General features: G+C 46.7%; 1 protein-coding gene across 1 annotated transcript in view; it reads right to left on the reverse strand.

Annotated features, from left to right (window-relative positions):
* NAV2 (neuron navigator 2) overlaps window positions 1-18,710 on the reverse strand; it is a gene marked incomplete in the record, with an annotated part of 234,265 nt that overhangs the window by 144,702 nt on the left and 70,853 nt on the right. The window contains 2 exon segments of the mRNA XM_056527781.1: window positions 7,562-7,634; window positions 12,619-12,671. Of these exon segments, the coding sequence (XP_056383756.1) occupies window positions 7,562-7,634; window positions 12,619-12,671 (126 nt within the window).

The raw sequence follows: 18,710 nt of genomic DNA on the forward strand, positions 1-18,710 counted from the left end.
CGTTTCGGAGGGTGACACCACAGTAGACGATGCTGGAGCAGGACGACTCCATCCAGTCAGCTGATTTACAGCAATAATAACAAGCGAGGACGGGAACAGGTGCGGACTCCATCTACAGTGTATACATTACAAGGGGCCTGGGGGGCGACACCCGGGGGCGAGAGGCCGAGACGCCACCAAACTACGTCTTATTAACAGGTGTGAGAAGAGGGATCATCACCTGCACAAATACATGAACCCCCTCACAGGGGCCCCTATACACATCCCTATACATGAACCCCCTCACAGGGGCCCCTATACACATCCCTATACATGAACCCCCTCACAGGGTTCCCTATACACATCCCTATACATGAACCCCCTCACAGGGCGCCCCTATAAACATCCCTATACATGAACCCCCTTACAGGGGCCCCAATACACATCCCTATACATGAACCCCCTCACAGGGGCGCCCCTATACACATCCCTATACATGAACCCCCTCACAGGGGCCCCTATACACATCCCTATACAAGAACCCCCTCACAGGGGCGCCCCTATACACATCCCTATACATGAACCCCCTCACAGGGGCGCCCCTATACACATCCCTATACATGAACCCCTTCACAGGGGCGCCCCTATACACATCCCTATACATGAACCCCCTCACAGGGGCCCCAATACACATCCCTATACATGAACCCCCTCACAGGGGCGCCCCTATACACATCCCTATACATGAACCCCATCACAGAGGCCCCTATACACATCCCTATACATGAACCCCCTCACAGGGGCCACTATACACATCCCTATACATGAACCCCCTCACAGGGGCGCCCCTATACACATCCCTATACATGAACCCCCTCACAGGGGCCCCCCTATACACATCCCTATACATGAACCCCCTCACAGGGATGCCCCTATACACATCCCTATATATGAACCCCCTCACAGGGGCCCCAATACACATCCCTATACATGAACCCCCTCACAGGGGCCCCTATACACATTCCTATACATGAACCCCCTCACAGGGGCCCCCCTATACATGAACCCCCTCACAGGGGCGTCCCTATACATGAACCCCCTCACAGGGGCGCGCCTATACACATCCCTATACATGAACCCCCTCACAGGGAGCCCCTAAACACATCCCTATACATGAACCCCCTCACAGGGGCGCCCCTATACACATCCCTATACATGAACCCCCTCACAGGTGTGCCCCTATACACATCCCTATACATGAACCCCCTCACAGGGAGCCCCTAAACACATCCCTATACCTGAACCCCCCTCACAGGGAGCCCCTAAACACATCCCTATACATGAACCCCCTCACAGAGGCCACTATACACATCCCTATACATGAACCCTCTCACAGGGGCGCCCCTATACACAACCCTATACATGAACCCTCTCACAGGGGCCACTATACACATCCCTATACATGAACCCCCTCACAGGGGCCCCAATACACATCCGTATACATGAACCCCCTCACAGGGGCCCCTTTACACATCCCTATACATGAACCCCCTCACAGGGGCGCCCCTATACATGAACCCCCTCACAGGGGCCCCAATACACATCCCTATACATGAACCCCCTCACAGGGGCCAATATACACATCCCTATACATGAACCCCCTCACAGGGGCCCCAATACACATCCCTATACATGAACCCCCTCACAGGGGCCCCAATACACATCTCTATAGATGATCCCCCTCACAGGGGCGCCCCTATACATATCCCTATACATGAACCCCCTCACAGGGGCCCCCCTATACACATCCCTATACATGAACCCCCTCACAGGGGCCCCAATACACATCCCTATACATGAACCCCCTCACAGGGGCCCCTATACATATCCCTATACATGAACCCCCCTCACAGGGGCCCCCCTATACACATCCCTATACATGAACCCCCTCACAGGGGCGCCCCTATACTGATGCCGAAATGAGAGGTTGGACAAGGGCCTGTCCGCAAAGTCAAATACAATCCTTACCTACTCTCTATCCTCCACAGTTTTCTCTTTTTCTCGGGAGCAGGAAGAAAAGACGAGAATCTGGGGGAACGGAATATGTCTCGCAAACTGATATAAATAGGGAGACGTGGAGGATGGAGTAAGGTAAGTATTGTAGTAATACCATTCCGGTACTTTTACGTTGCGGATCTATAATGCTCTGTGTCACCTACACGTAAGATCACTGCTGACACTATAGGATCTGCCATTAACAGGGTTATCCAGGATTGTAAAAAAATTAATAAATAACTAAATACAAATTGCTGATTTCTTTCAGAAACAGTGCCACATTGTGTCCTCAGGTTGTGTGTGGTATTGCAGCTCGACTTAATTGAAGTGAAAGGAGCCGGACTGTAATACCACATGAAAACTGAGGACAGGGGTGGTGCTAGATTTTTATTTTATTTTTTGAAAAGAGGATTATCTTTTTGTCACTTCTGTCATCTTTTTTGTTTAATTACAAATAAACATAAAGTTGAAAAAAAATATATATAATTTCATGGATTGACTTTTCAATGCTTGGGGCATCAAAGCCATGAGTCGACAGAAGAGAAGGCAGCTGGCAGCGCCCAGGAAAGTGCCGGTGGCTCTCCAGCTGTTGCTAAACTACAACCCCCAGCATGCCCTGACAGCCGAAGGCTGTCAGGGCATGCTGGGAGTTGTAGTTTTGCAACAGCTGGAGAGCTGCAGGTTGGAGGCCACTAAACTGGTGCAACCAGTGGCACCCCAGCTCTTGGGAAACAACAACTCCCAGCATGCCAAGACAGACTGGAGCTTCCCTGAGTGTCAAGGTAGGCTGGGAGTTGTAGTTCTTTTACTAGCTGTGGAGCCAAGGGTTGGAGACCACAGTACTAGCCCAATACACATAATCCTGAAATGTGATTTCCGAAGTTCACTACAACTCCCAGCATGCCCTGTCAGCTAAAGGCTATCAGGGCATGCCGGCAAGTAGTAGTTTTGCAACAAATGAAGGAGCCTCAGGCTTAAAGGGGTACTCCACTTACAATTTTTTTTTTTTTAATCAACTGGTGCCAGAAAGTTAAACAGATTTGTAAATTACTTCCCCCTTCCAGTACTTATCAGCTGCTGTATACTACAGAGGAAGTTTTTTTTTTCCTTTTTGAATTTCCTTACTGTCTGACCACAGTGCTCTCTGCCGACACCTCTGTCCATTTTAGGAACTGTCCAGAGTAGGAGCAAATCCTCATAGCAAACCTCTCCTGCTCCGGACAGTTCCTGACATGGACAGAGGTGTCAGCAGAGAGCACTGTGGTCAGACTGGAAAGAGATTCAAAAAGTAAAGAACATACAGCAGCTGATAAGTACTGTAAGGATTAAGATTTTTTTAATAGAAGTAGTGCAGTCTGTGACTCTCTAGTTGTCGACAAACTACAACTCCCAGCATGCCATGCCGATCTGAGGCTTCACCGGCCATGCTAGGCATTGTAGTTTAAGCCACAGACTAGAGACTACAACACTTGTGCGACCTGTCACCCTCCATATGTTGAGATGCCATTAATTCCCAGCATTCCAAGAGAGAGAGAATGTGGCTTTCCTCGTGTATGCTGGGAGTTGTAGTTCCACAACAGCTGACAGTTTTCCCAGCGCATTCCAGCACCACCTGACGAGTATATAGAGCAGAAAAGAAAACAAATCTGTAGACGTGAGAAGTTATGGTGGAAACGCTCCTGACCACAGGGGGCGCCGCTTACTACATTGGATGATTATAAAGGATCCGGGCGACAGCGATAAGGAGGGAAAACTACTGAGAAACCCTAAAAAAATCTACAAGAGAACAATGTATCATAATAAAGCCATGTTCACACTGCCTAAGCTTTGTTACAGCTTTGATACAATTGTATCCAGTCTAAACAATTTGACATTTTCTCTGGATGTAAACAATGAGTGTTTCCATTCAGGGACAGCAAGCAGAGGTCTTGAAATTGCTCTCTGTCTTTCTTGTATGGGAAATCACATCTCAGGAGCATATGCACTAGTCCAGGGCAGTGGTCTTCAATCTTCAGCTCCCGAGCTGTTGCAAAACTACAACTCCCAGCATGCCCCGACAGCCTCCGGCTGTCGGGGCATGCTGGGAGTTGTAGTTTTGCAAAAGCTGAGGAGCTGCAAGTTGGAGACCACAGCACTGGTGCAACCGGTGGAAGCCCAGCACTTGGGAAACTACAAATCCCAGCATGCCATTGCAGACTGCAGCTTTCCTTAGTGTCAAGGTAGACTGGGAGTTGTAGTCCTGTATGAGCTGAGGAGACCACTGCAATGATGCAACTACAATTCCCAACCCGCAGCTTCAGGGTAGGCTGGGACTTGTAGTTTTAAAACAGCTGGGGACTCACTAGCTGCACTAGTACAGTAATCTCCAATCTGTAGGTCCTTAGCGTATACAGAACTACAACTCCCAGCCTACCATGACACTCAGGGAAGCTGCAGTCTGTCATGGCATGCTGGGATTTGTAGTGTCTCAACAGCTGTGGAGCCGCTGGTTGCACCAGTGCAGTGGTCTCCAATCCCCAGCTCCTCAGCTGTTGTAAAACTGCAACTCGTAGCATTTGTCTGTCAGGGCATGCTGGGAGTTGTAGTTTGAAGCTTCAAGTTGAAGACCACTGCACTAGGTTATCACACAGTCCTGAGATCCTATGTGCAGAAAACACCCAGCTCATACAGTATTACAGCCCATCGTACATATAGATCAGTGTTTCTCAACCAGGGGGCCTCCAGCTGTTGCAAAACCACAACTCCCAGCATGTACTCCCCATCCCTGCATATACTAGCACATGTATTCTGCAGGAGGACACTTTCCCGACCCTTCTCTCCTCTGACATCCAGAGTCAACAGAGAGTAGAGAGGCCATCGTACACACAGATCAGGGTTTCCCAACCACCGTGCCTCCTGCTGTTGCAAAACTACAACTCCCCGCATGCACTTCCTTCCCTCGCATATTTTAGCACATGTATTATGCAGGGAGACACTTGCCCAACCCTTCTTTCCTCTGACATCCCGAGTCAACAGAGAGTAGAGAGGCCAACGCACAGATAGATCAGGGTTTCCCAACCAGGGTGCCTCCTGCTGTTGCAAAACTACAACCCCCAGCATGTACTCCCCTTCCCCATATACACTAGTACATGTATTCTGCAGGGAGACACTTGTCCAACCTTCTCTCCTCTGACATCCAGAATCAACAGCGAGTCGAGAGGCCATCGAACACACAGATCAGTGTTTCCCCAACCAGGGTGCCTCCAGATGTTGCAAAACTACAACTCCCAGCATGCACTGCCTATCCCCAAAATACACTAGCACATGTATTCTGCAGGGGGACACTTGCCTGACCCTTCTCTCCTCTGACATCCAGAATCAACAGAGAGTCAAGAGGCCATCGTACACATAGATCAGTGTTTCCCACCCAGGGGGCCTCCAGCTGTAACGAAACCACAACTCCCAGCATGTACTCCCCATCCCCGTATACATTAGCACATGTATTATGCAGGGGGACACTTGTCCGACCCTTCTCTCCTCTGACATCCAGAGTCAACAGAGAGTAGAGAGGCCATCGTACACATAGATCAGCCAACGGCTGTCTGGGCATGCTGGGAGTTGTAGTTTTGCAACAGCTGGAGGCACTCTAGTAATAGGGCATCTAAAAACTCCAAGTATATATATATATAAGCAAGTATATAAAAGCCAAAAACAACAACTATAAAAACTAAAACTACCAAGTAATCCTACCCCTCACAGCTGTACGAGGCTCAAGTCCGGCGATTCCCCCCCTTACGTTCCGCGTCACCCGATACGGTGGGACCGGCGGCAGCTATTCGGTGCGCGTGCAACTGGTAGGACAACTTTGTCGCTGTATTTCTAGCCTGGCACTTGTGGTGTCGCAGAAATAAGCGTGACATCAGATCCACCACCTATTCCTGGAGCACAAAGGGAACATTCTTCTCCGCCGGGGGAAATAAACCTGACATCTTCTCCTTTCAAGTCTTAAATCCCGACAATTGAAGAGTTTGCGGAAGGACGATGGTCGCTCGGCGGCTTCTATTTGCTTTGTCAATCCGCGTTATGACAGCTGTAATCCTGCAGTTTTGTTCGCTTCGGGAGACACTTGTAATGAATGGAGGAGATATGGGGGGGGGGGGGGGGGGTCACCTGGGTCACATGACAGGCCTCGACTTGACAAGTTATATTTGTCTTCAGTTTGCATTAAGATTCTTCGGCTGTCAGGGCATGCTGGGGGTTGTAGTTTTGCAACAGCTAAGTAGCACGGGTTTGGAGATTACAGCACTGGTGCAACCGGTGTCTCCACAGCTGTTGGTAAACTACAAATCCCAGCATGCCATGACAGACTGTAGCTCTCCTGAGTGTCAAGGTAGGCTGGGAGTTGTAGTTCTGTATGATCTGAGGAGCTTGAGGTTGGAAACAATGGCTTCCCAGCTCTTGGTAAACTACAACTCCCAGCATGCCATGACAGACTGCAGCTTTCCTGATTGTCAAGGTATGCTGGGAGTTGTAGTTGTGCATTAGCTGCAGAGCAATAGGTTGGAGACCACTGCATTGGTGCAACCAATGTTTCCCCAGCTATCGGGGAACTACAACTCCCAGCATTCCACTACAGACAAAAGCTTCCCTTGGTGTCAAGGTAGGCTGGGAGTTGTAGTTTTATATGAGCTACAGGTAAGATATCACTGCATTGGTGCAACTGATGGCTTCCCAGGTCTTGGAAAACTACAACTACCAGCATGCCATGACAGACTGCAGCTCCCCTGAATGTCAAGGTAGGCTGAGAGTTGTAGTTCTGTAAGAGCTGAAGAGCTGGAGGCTGGAAACAATGGCTTCCCAGCTCTTAGAAAACTACAACTCCCAGCATGCCATAACAGACTTCAGCTTCCCTGAGTGTCAAGGTAGGCTGGGAGTTGTAGTTTTACATCAGCTGAGGGTTGGAGACCACTGCACCGATGCAACTAATTGCTTCCCTAGCTCTTGGGAAACTACAATTTCCAGCATGCCGTGAAAGACTGCAGCTTCCCTGAGTGACAAGACATGCTGGGAGTTGTAGTTTTGCAACAGCTGAAGTGCTGCAGGTTGGAGACCACTACACTGGTGCAACTAATGGCTTCCCAGCTCTTGAGAAACTACAACTCCCAGCATGCCAGGCTGTCCGTGTATGCTGGGGGTTGTCGTTTTGCCACAGCTGGAGGCACCCTGGTTGGGAAACACTGCATTAGATTCTGCAGTCTGACTTTGTCCTAGGCCTGGTCGGAATCCCAATAAGGTCCTAGGATGAAGCTATGGGGCTCCTGTACAAAGCCGTTGGCTGTCCGGGCATGCTGGGAGTTGTAGGTTTTTGCCTTACTCCTGCCCATTTTGCTTTTAGCTGACATCATCAGTTGGACTACAATGCCCAGCATGCTTCAGTAAGACAGACCCTCATGGTGTAAGATGTATCCCGGGAGATGGCGTTACGTAAGCGAGTGCATTAGGTTCCCAGGCTCCCAGACAATGTCACATTGAAGAATGGCGGACTCACCCTCGGCTGACAGGCCTTGTATGTTAATTCCTTTAGCTGCCAGGAAGCTCAGGCAGGCATCAATGTTCTCAATCTAAAGAAAACACAAAGTGATGGATTAGACACAGAAAAGTGACAGGTGAAATCTCCTGCTGGGGAGGGAATGTTGTGTCAGGTGAACGAGGTGCTCAGTATCAATCCCTGGAATGCACAGTACAACTTCTGTCCTTTATGCTAGGTGAAATCCTCAGAATCTGCTCTTATTTCTTATTCTGTATCTATATATATATACATACACAATGCACAGTACCTCAGTAATCCTCAGTATCTGCTCATACTCTGTGTGTGTATATATATATATATATATATATATATATATATATACACACACACACACACACATATACATACACTGCACAGTACAACTTCTCCTGTTCTGTACATATACTGCACAGTACCACTTCTCCTGTTCTGTATATATACTTCACAGTACCACTTCTCCTGTCCTGTATATATACTGCACAGTACCACTTCTTGTGTCCTGTATATATACTTCACAGTACCACTTTTTCTGTCCTGTATACTGGATGTAATCCTCAGTATCTGCTCATACTCTGTGTATATATATATATATATATATATATATATATATATATATATATATATACACACACACACACACATATACACACTGTACAGTACAACTTCTCCTGTTCTGTACATATACTGCACAGTACCACTTCTCCTGTTCTGTACATATACTGCACAGTACCACTTCTCGTGTCCTGTATATATACTGCACAGTACCACTTCTCCTGTTCTGTACATATACTGCACAGTACCACTTCTCCTGTTCTGTACATATACTGCACAGTACCACTTCTCCTGTTCTGTACATATACTGCACAGTACCACTTCTCGTGTCCTGTATATATACTGCACAGTACCACTTCTCCTGTTCTGTACATATACTGCACAGTACCACTTCTCCTGTTCTGTATATATACTGCACAGTACCACTTCTCCTGTTCTGTACATATACTGCACAGTACCACTTCTCCTGTTCTGTATATATACTGCACAGTACCACTTCTCCTGTTCTGTACATATACTGCACAGTACCACTTCTCCTGTTCTGTACATATACTGCACAGTACCACTTGTCCTGTTCTGTACATATACTGCACAGTACCACTTCTCCTGTTCTGTATATATACTGCACAGTACCACTTTTCCTGTTCTGTACATATACTGCACAGTACCACTTCTCCTGTTCTGTACATATACTGCACAGTACCACTTCTCCTGTTCTGTACATATACTGCACAGTACCACATCTCCTGTCCTGTATATATACTGCACAGTACCACATCTCCTGTCCTGTTTATATACTGCACAGTACCACTTCTCCTGTCCTGTATATATACTGCACAGTACCACTTCTCCTGTCCTGTTTATATACTGCACAGTACCACTTCTCGTGTCCTGTATATATACTTCACAGTACCACTTTTTCTGTCCTGTATACTGGATGTAATCCTCAGTATCTGCTCTTATTCTGTATATATATATATATACATATGCAATGCACAGTACCACTTCTCCTATCCTGTATAATCCATATACAATGTGTGTATGTATGTATGTATATATATATACACTGTATATATGACACTTCACAGTATCATCCATAACCTTATTCATTATACATGTTACATTATACATCCCAGGAGCATTTTACACCCTGTTCCTTTCCTTTTTACCCTTCTGACTTCTTTCGCACAGTATAATGGAGATAAATAAAAAGAATCCGGGATCATTTCCCTATATTTTTCTTTTTTTTGAGCCCAAGACATTACAGCCACGGAGGGTCCTGGATGGCGCTGCAGCTCTGATGTTTCCCCCATTACATATATAAAGGCTGACCCCTGCTAGTCACATGGTATTGTTTACCTCTGGCCTTATATAAAGCCGTGATCTGGGGTCATGATTTTTGGGTTTGTGTTTTTGTGGCGTTTTATATAAAGCAGCACAAAGTGTTATAAACCAAATATATTACAATGCCAGAAGCTGGAGGAGACGCTACCCGTATGTGTTGTCGCCATTGTCCTGTACAATACAGACTGGAGTCAATGGGAGCAGGATCAGGGGTCCGGGGGTGAGGTATTCCAGCCATGCCAGGACTGCGGGCTGTGTGCCTGTTGTGGGATTCATGGCATACCACACATGGTGTTATCACAGGGGGCAGCTCACCAAAATAGATCCCCCCACAAGTGTTACCCACCCCCAGATCTGAGCAATGTAAGACAAGTGTCCTGGAGGAAGACGGGGGGGGGGGGGGGATCTAGCGAACAGCAATCAGAGGCACGGATCATGTATGGGAGGCAGGGCAGCCTGTTTGTTACAATGTGTCAGAACAATCTCTCTGAAGGTAGAAAGTTCTGTAATGATCTGAGGGTGCCGGCCTACGTACAAACGCTTATTGCAGTGTTTCCCAACAAGGGTGCCTCCAGCTGTTGCAAAGCTACAACTCCCAGCATTCACCATCCCTGCATACACTAGCACATGTATTCTGCAGGGGAACACTTGCCTGACCCTTCTCTCCTCTGACATGCAGAGTCAATAGAGAGTCAAGAGGCCATCGTACACATAGATCAGTGTTTCCTAACTAGTGTGTCTCCAGCTGTTGCAAAACTACAACTTCCAGCATGCACTCCCCATCCCCGCATACACTAGTACATGTATTCTGCAGGAGGACACTTGCCCGATGCTTTTCCCCTCTGACATCTAGAGTCTACAGCAGTGTTTCCCATCCAGGGTGCCTCCGGCTGTTGCAAAACTACAACTCCCAGCATGCCTGGACAGACTTTGGCTGTCCTGGCATTCTGGGAGTTGTAGTATTGTAAACGCTGGAGGAAACCTAAATGGGAAACACATTTATATATTCGGTGGCCTCTCAACTCTCTGTTGCCTCTGACCTATGTATACGATGGCCTCTTGACTCTATGTAGATCAGTGTTTCCCAACCAGGGTGTCTCCGGCTGTTGCAAAACTACAACTCTCAGCATGCCCGGACAGCCAACGGCTGTCCGGACATGCTGGGAGTTGTAGTTTTGCAAAAGCCGGAGGCACCCTGGTTGGGAAACAATGCTGCAGACTCTGGATGTCAGAGGAGAGAAGGGTCAGGCAAGTGTCCTCCTGCAGAATACATGTGCTAGTGTATGTGGGGATGGGGAGTGCATGCTGGGAGTTGTAGTTTTGCAACAGCTGGAGGCACACTGGTTGGGAAACACTGATCTATGTGTACGATGGCGTCTCGACTCTCTGTTGACTCTGGATGTCAGAGGAGAGAAGGGTCAGGCAAGTGTCCTCCTGCAGAATACATGTGCTAGTGTAAGTGGGGATCGGGAGTGAATGCTGGGAGTTGTAGTTTTGCAACCGCTGGACACACACTGGTTGGGAAACACTGATAGTAGTAAAAAAATTCATATCATACTGGGACCTTGTAAAAAGGAGAACCCACCCTCCTATACTCACCTAGTCCTTCTAATCTTTGTCCGATCCTCAATCTTCTGTCTTCTTCCTGCTGCTGAACTGAGCGTTCAGTGCAGGACCTGCCCGATGATTGGCTGAGCTGGCAGGTCCTGCTCCATGCGCTCGTCTTGGAATCAGGAAGAAGACAGAAGATCGGTAGCAGCAGGTTTAGGTAGATCAGACTACAAGGGTTATTTTCTGTAGTCTGTTACCATGGAGACACGCAGGACTTGCCTAAGAGCTATAGAAACAAGACAGGAGAGATAATGAATTTCTGCGAAATGCCAGATATCCCCTTATTATGAGTGCAGAACCAGAGCGGGATCGGTAATAGGCCGGAGACGTCTTGTATATTGGCACCTTCCAGCTTCTGTAGACTGGTTGTAAGCTGCTAAGGAGTCTCAGGGCACCTGACTGAGGTCTTATATACTGGTGACAGATGACCCTTGACCCCCACGTGCTCTGGGGGATCCGAGCTTGTACCAAAATGACAGAAGTGCTACAAAATTCAGTAGCAGTGAGTGTGGCCCCTATCATCTGCTGAAAAGCCAATGTGAACCAGGGCACATTATAATAACCCCGGGGGGGGGGATCCGCTTTAACACCTACAGATCGTAAATGTAACTTATTGATTGACGACTGTCCTAGAGAATCTAATTTGTTCCTCTGGAAAACATTTTTTTTTTTAATTAACAGATTTGTAAATTACTTCTATTTAAAAATGTTAATCCTTCCAGCACTTATTAGCAGCTGTATGCTACAGAGGAAATTCTTTTCTTTTTGAATAAATTTTTTGTCTTGTCCACAGTGCTCTCTGCTGACACCTCTGTCTGTATCAGGAACTGTCCAAACATTTGCTGCTCTGGACAGTTCCTGACACGGACAGAGGTGTCAGCAGAGAGCACTGTGGACAAGACAAAAAAAAATTTTTTAAAAGAAAATAATTTCCTCTGCAGCACACAGCTGCTAATAAGTACTGGAAGGATTAAGATTTTTAAATAAATGTAATTTACAAATCTGTTTAACTTTCTGGCACCAGTTCATTTAATATAAAAAGTGTTCCACCGGAGTACCCCTTTAAGCTACCGTGTTTCCTAACCAGGGTGCCTCCAGCTGTTGCAAAACGACAACTTCTGGCAAACCTAGGACCTTTTTGGGCTTCCGGCCAGGAACTAGGACAAAGTCAACCTGCAGAATCAAAAGCAGTGTTTCCCAATCAGTGCGACTTCGGCTGTCCCGGCATGCTGGGAGTTGTAGTTTAGCAACAGCTGGAGGCACACTGGTTGGGAAACACTGAGTTAACCCAATATTATCAATACAGAATTATAAAGCCTCCATATTTTGGTGCAAAAATGTTTGCAAATTTTTGTGAAAATCCATGTGTTCCCTTCACATAAACGGACCCTATTTTCAGGTGCATCAAACCTGCCAGGTGTGAATATAGTCTTATAGTAAAGCGACAATTCCTTCTCCCGTCCTGATCATACGATGAGGATACATGAAGCCCCCCCATAAATCATAGGGAAGTAAATCTCTGCACTCACCATTTGGGACCGGTTCTTGGGGCAGCCATTGATGTCTTCAATCTTTTCGTTCGCTGAAGGAGAAGAAAAAACATAAGAAAAAAAAAACACAAAAAAGCGATAAGTAAAGAAGGGTCCAGAGAAGGTAAAGATCTGCAGTACAACAAGCTTAACGTGTGAATAACACAGAGGCGTCCGGGGAGGTGGGGGGGATTCACAAGAGCCGGACCCACCCCAGACAGCTGAGGAAAGGTCATCTGGGGAAGAGAGACAAGTGTGCGCCGCTATTAAACCTCATCTAGTAGAGCTGTCAGGGGTCAGCACTTCATCATCTGGCAGCAGCATTCTCCCTGGCGGGTGCATAGCTACGACTCCCAGCATGCCCTGACAGCCGAAGGCTGTCAGGGCATGCTGGGAGTTGTAGTTATGCACCTGCCAGGGTGCATAATCGCTATTAAACCTCATTTGGTAGAGCTGTAAGGGGTCAGCACTTCATCATCTGGCAGCAGCATTCTCCCTGGCGGGTGCATAGCTACGACTCCCAGCATGCCCTGACAGCCGAAGGCTGTCAGGGCATGCTGGGAGTTGTAGTTATGCACCTGCCAGGGTGCATAATCGCTATTAAACCTCATTTGGTAGAGCTGTAAGGGGTCAGCACTTCATCATCTGGCAGCAGCATTCTCTCTGGCGGGTGCAAAACTACAACTCCCAGCATGCCCACCCCAGACAGCTGAGGAAATGTCATCTGGGAAAGAGAGACAAGCGTGCACCGCTATTAAACCTCATCTAGTAGAGCTGTCAGGGGTCAGCTGGCAGCAGCATTCTCTCTGGCGGGTGCAAAACTGTCAGGGCATGCTGGGAGTTGTAGTTTTGCACCTGCTAGAGAGCCTGTGGAAGTGCAGGGCATGCTAAGCGTTATAGTTTTGCAATAGATAGAGGGTCTGTGGTCATCAGGGCATGCTGGGAGTTGTAGTTGTTCAAAGGTCATCTGGGGAAGAGAGACAAGTGTGCACTGCAATTGAACCTCATCTAGTAGAGCTGTCAGGGGTCAGCACTTCATCATCTGGCAGCAGCATTCTCCCTGACAGTGCAAAACTACAACTCCCAGCATGCCCACCCCAGACAGCTGAGGAAATGTCATCTGGGGAAGAGAGACAAGTGTGCGCCGCTGTTAAACCTAGTAGAGCTGTTAGAGGTCAGCACTTCATCATCTGACAGCAGCATTCTCTCTGGCGAGTTCAAAACTACAACTCCCAGCATGCCCACCCCAGACAGCTGATGAAAGATCATCTGGGGAAGAGATACAAGCATGCACCGCTATTAAACCTCCTCTAGTAGAGCTGTCAGGGGTCAACACTTCATCATCTGGCAGCAGCATTCTCTCTGGCGAGTGCAAGACTACAACTCCCAGCATGCCCACCCCAGACAGCTGATGAAAGATCATCTGGGGAAGAGATACAAGCATGCACCGCTATTAAACCTCCTCTAGTAGAGCTGTCAGGGGTCAACACTTCATCATCTGGCAGCAGCATTCTCTCTGGCGAGTGCAAGACTACAACTCCCAGCATGCCCTGACAGCCTTCGGCTGTCAGGGCATGCTGAGAGTTGTAGTTTTGCACCTGCTAAAGAGCCTGTGGAAGTGCAGGGCATGCTAAGCGTTATAGTTTTGCAATAGATGGAGGGTCTGTTGTCATAAGGACATGCTGGGAGTTGTAGTTGTTCGCTATAAAGCCTGTGGCTGTCAGGGCATGTTAAGGGTAAGGCTATGTTCACACTTCGGATATTCCAGAGACTGTGGGGCATAATATCCCGGCACTAGTACCACATGGGTATGCACTCTCCCATAGACGGCAATGCATTCCGCGTGGAGTCTGCAAAACGAACGAACCGGTTAATCCTTTCTGCCGACACGGTATTTCCAAGCTGAATTCCGCACGGAAATTCCGAGGTGTGAACATAGCCTTATAGTTTTGCAATAGCTAAAAAACGTCTGGCTGTCAGGACATGCTGGGACTTGTAGTTTTCCAATAGCTAGAGGGCCAGTGGCTGTCAGGGCATGCTGGGAATTGTAGTTGTACAAAAGATAGAAATCCTGTGGCCATCAGTGCATGCAGGGAGTTGAACTTTTGCAATAACTAGGGTGACTGGGGTAACCAGGGCATGCTGGGAGTTGTATTTTTTTCACTCACCAGTGAGCCTGCGGCCGTAAGGCATGCTGGGAGTTGTACTTTTGCAACAGCTGGAGAACCACGTGTAGGAGAACACTGTCCTACAGTAAGAAAACGCTCAACAACGAACACAATCACAGGAACGGCTCACATCAGTCTTGTTCCCAGAACTCACAATCTAATCTCCTATCTATCTACTGGGAGCAATTCACAAGAAGAATCCATAGAATGTAATGTGACCCCATTGACTTGTATTGTACTGAACTAAATCAGCAACAAGTCAACCCCCCCACTGCACTCACTATTCTGCTGGTGAGGTCACTGTGTACATACATTACATTACTTATCCTGTACTGATCCTGAGTTATATCCTGTATTATACTCCAGAGCTGTACTCACTATTCTGCTGGTGAGGTCACTGTGTACATACATTACATTACTTATCCTGTACTGATCCTGAGTTATATCCTGTATTATACTCCAGAGCTGTACTCACTATTCTGCTGGTGAGGTCACTGTGTACATACATTACATTACTTATCCTGTACTGATCCTGAGTTATATCCTGTATTATACTCCAGAGCTGCACTCACTATTCTGCTGGTGAGGTCACTGTGTACATACATTACATTATTTATCCTGTACTGATCCTGAGTTATATCCTGTATTATACCCCAGAACTGTACTCACTATTCTGCTGGTGAGGTCACTGTGTACATACATTACATTACTGATCATGTACTGATCCTGAGTTATATCCTGTATTATACTCCAGAGCTGTACTCACTATTCTGCTGGTGAGGTCACTGTGTACATACATTACATTACTTATCCTGTACTGATCCTAAGTTATATCCTGTATTATACCCCAGAGCTGTACTCTCTATTCTGCTGGTGAGGTCACTGTGTACATACATTACATTACTTATCCTGTACTGATCCTGAGTTATATCCTGTATTATACTCCAGAGCTGTACTCACTATTCTGCTGGTGAGGTCACAGTGTACATACATTACATTACTTATCCTGTACTGATCCTGAGTTATATCCTGTATTATACTCCAGAGCTGTACTCACTATTCTGCTGGTGGGGTCACTGTGTACATACATTACATTACTTATCCTGTACTGATCCTGAGTTATATCCTGTATTATACGCCAGAGCTGTACTCACTATTCTGCTGGTGAGATCACTGTGTACATACATTACATTACTTATCCTGTTCTGATCCTGAGTTATATCCTGTATTATACTCCAGAGCTGTACTCACTATTCTGCTGGTGAGGTCACTGTGTACATACATTACATTACTTATCCTGTACTGATCCTGAGTTATATCCTGTATTATACTCCAGAGCTGTACTCACTATTCTGCTGGTGAGGTCACTGTGTATATACATTACATTACTTATCCTGTACTGATCCTGAGTTATATCCTGTATTATACTCCAGAGCTGTACTCACTATTCTGCTGGTGAGGTCACTGTGTACATACATTACATTACTTATCCTGTACTGATCCTGAGTTATATCCTGTATTATACTCCAGAGCTGTACTCACTATTCTGCTGGTGAGGTCACTGTGTACATACATTACATTACTTATCCTGTACTGATCCTGAGTTGTATCCTGTATTATACTCCAGAGCTGTACTCACTATTCTGCTGGTGAGATCACTGTGTACATACATTACATTACTTATCCTATACTGATCCTGAGTTATATCCTGTATTATACCCCAGAACTGTACTCTCTATTCTGCTGGTGAGGTCACTGTGTACATACATTACATTACTTATCCTGTACTGATCCTGAGTTATATCCTGTATTATACTCCAGAGCTGTACTCACTATTCTGCTGGTGGGGTCACTGTGTACATACATTACATTACTTATCCTGTACTGATCCTGAGTTATATCCTGTATTATACGCCAGAGCTGTACTCACTATTCTGCTGGTGGGGTCACTGTGTACATACATTACATTACTTATCCTGTTCTGATCCTGAGTTATATCCTGTATTATACTCCAGAGCTGTACTCACTATTCTGCTGGTGAGGTCACTGTGTACATACATTACATTACTTATCCTGTACTGATCCTGAGTGATATCCTGTATTATACTCCAGAGCTGTACTCACTATTCTGCTGGTGAGGTCACTGTGTACATACATTACATTACTTATCCTGTACTGATCCTGAGTTATATCCTGTATTATACTCCAGAGCTGTACTCACTATTCTGCTGGTGGGGTCACTGTGTACATACATTACATTACTTATCCTGTACTGATCCTGAGTTATATCCTGTATTATACTCCAGAGCTGTACTCACTATTCTGCTGGTGAGATCACTGTGTACATACATTACATTACTTATCCTGTACTGATCCTGAGTTATATCCTGTATTATACTCCAGAGCTGTACTCACTATTCTGCTGGTGAGGTCACTGTGTACATACATTACATTACTTATCCTGTACTGATCCTGAGTTATATCCTGTATTATACCCCAGAGCTGCACTCACTATTCTGCTGGTGAGGTCACTGTGTACATACATTACTTATCCTGTACTGATCCTGAGTTATATCCTGTATTATACCCCAGAGCTGTACTCACTATTCTGCTGGTGAGATCACTGTGTACATACATTACTGATCCTGAGTTATATCCTGTATTATACCCCAGAGCTGTACTCACTATTCTGCTGGTGAGGTCACTGTGTACATACATTACATTACTTATCCTGTACTGATCCTTTTCTCCAATAACCTCCCAGTAGACGGAGTGGACACCTTGGCTGACACTGTCCCTGCGCACGTCATAGAGTCATCCAGCACCACACACAGAGATATCGGCAAACACGCGGCTCCGATAGAACAGAGCGAGGAACAAGTCAGAACGGACTCAGAATTCTTCTACAATGTTCTGCAGCCATCAACAAGAATAACCCCGACTGAGGCGAGGACCGGATGCGCACACATCCCATATCGGGGAGGAGGGATTTGTTTAGTTGTCTATGTTCATTCATATATTGTGGGTTGTAAAATGGTCCCCCAAAAAAATAGAAAATCCATTTAAAAGGGGCACTCTAAAGAAATCTTTTAGTTTTTTTGTTTATTTTTTAAAATCATTACGGTACCAGGAAGCTATAAAGATTTGTAAATGTCTTTTACTTTAAAAAAAAAAATCTTAAAGGGGTACTCCACCCCTAGGCATCTTATCCCCTATCCAAAGGATTGCGGGTTTCTCGCCGCTTAGAGCGTCAGCTGCAGCGACGTAACGGCCACACCCCTCAATGCAAGTCTATAGGAGGGGGGTGACGTCCGTCACGCCCCCTTCTATAGACTTGCATTGAGGGGCGTGGCCGTGACATCACAAGCCTCCGCCCTGCATCTGGGGTGCTGCAGCCGAGACTTCGGGGGGGTCCCAGCAACGGGACACCTGCGATCAGACATAAATACCCCCTATACTTTGGATAGGGGATAAGATGTCTATGGGCCAGGTACCCCTTTAATCCTTCCAGCACTTATCAGCTGCTGTATGTCCTGGAAGAAGTCATGCAGTCTTTCCAGTCAGAAACAGTGCTCTCTGCTGCCACCTCTGTCCGTGTCAGGAACCGTCCAGAGTAGAAGAAAATAGTCATATCAAAAAATCTACGATCTGGACAGTTCCTGATGAGGACAGAGGAGGCAGGAGAGAGCACTGTGGTCAGACTGGAAAGAACATTGCATCCACGTAAGAAAGAACAAATACATGCGCTCACCGTATAAACCGCGGGATCACAGGGAGGCGACCATCGCTTTCTGGACCTGTGAACGCGGTTTATGTGGTGAGTGCATGTATTTGTTCTTCCTTCCTCTCTCCTCTGACATCCAAAGTCAACAGAGTCAACCAGGGCAGTGTTTCCCAACCAGGGTGCCTCCAGATGTTGATAAA

The sequence above is a fragment of the Hyla sarda genome, chromosome 6, assembly GCF_029499605.1.
Source record: "Hyla sarda isolate aHylSar1 chromosome 6, aHylSar1.hap1, whole genome shotgun sequence".
In the NCBI taxonomy this organism is placed as follows: Eukaryota; Metazoa; Chordata; class Amphibia; order Anura; family Hylidae; genus Hyla; species Hyla sarda.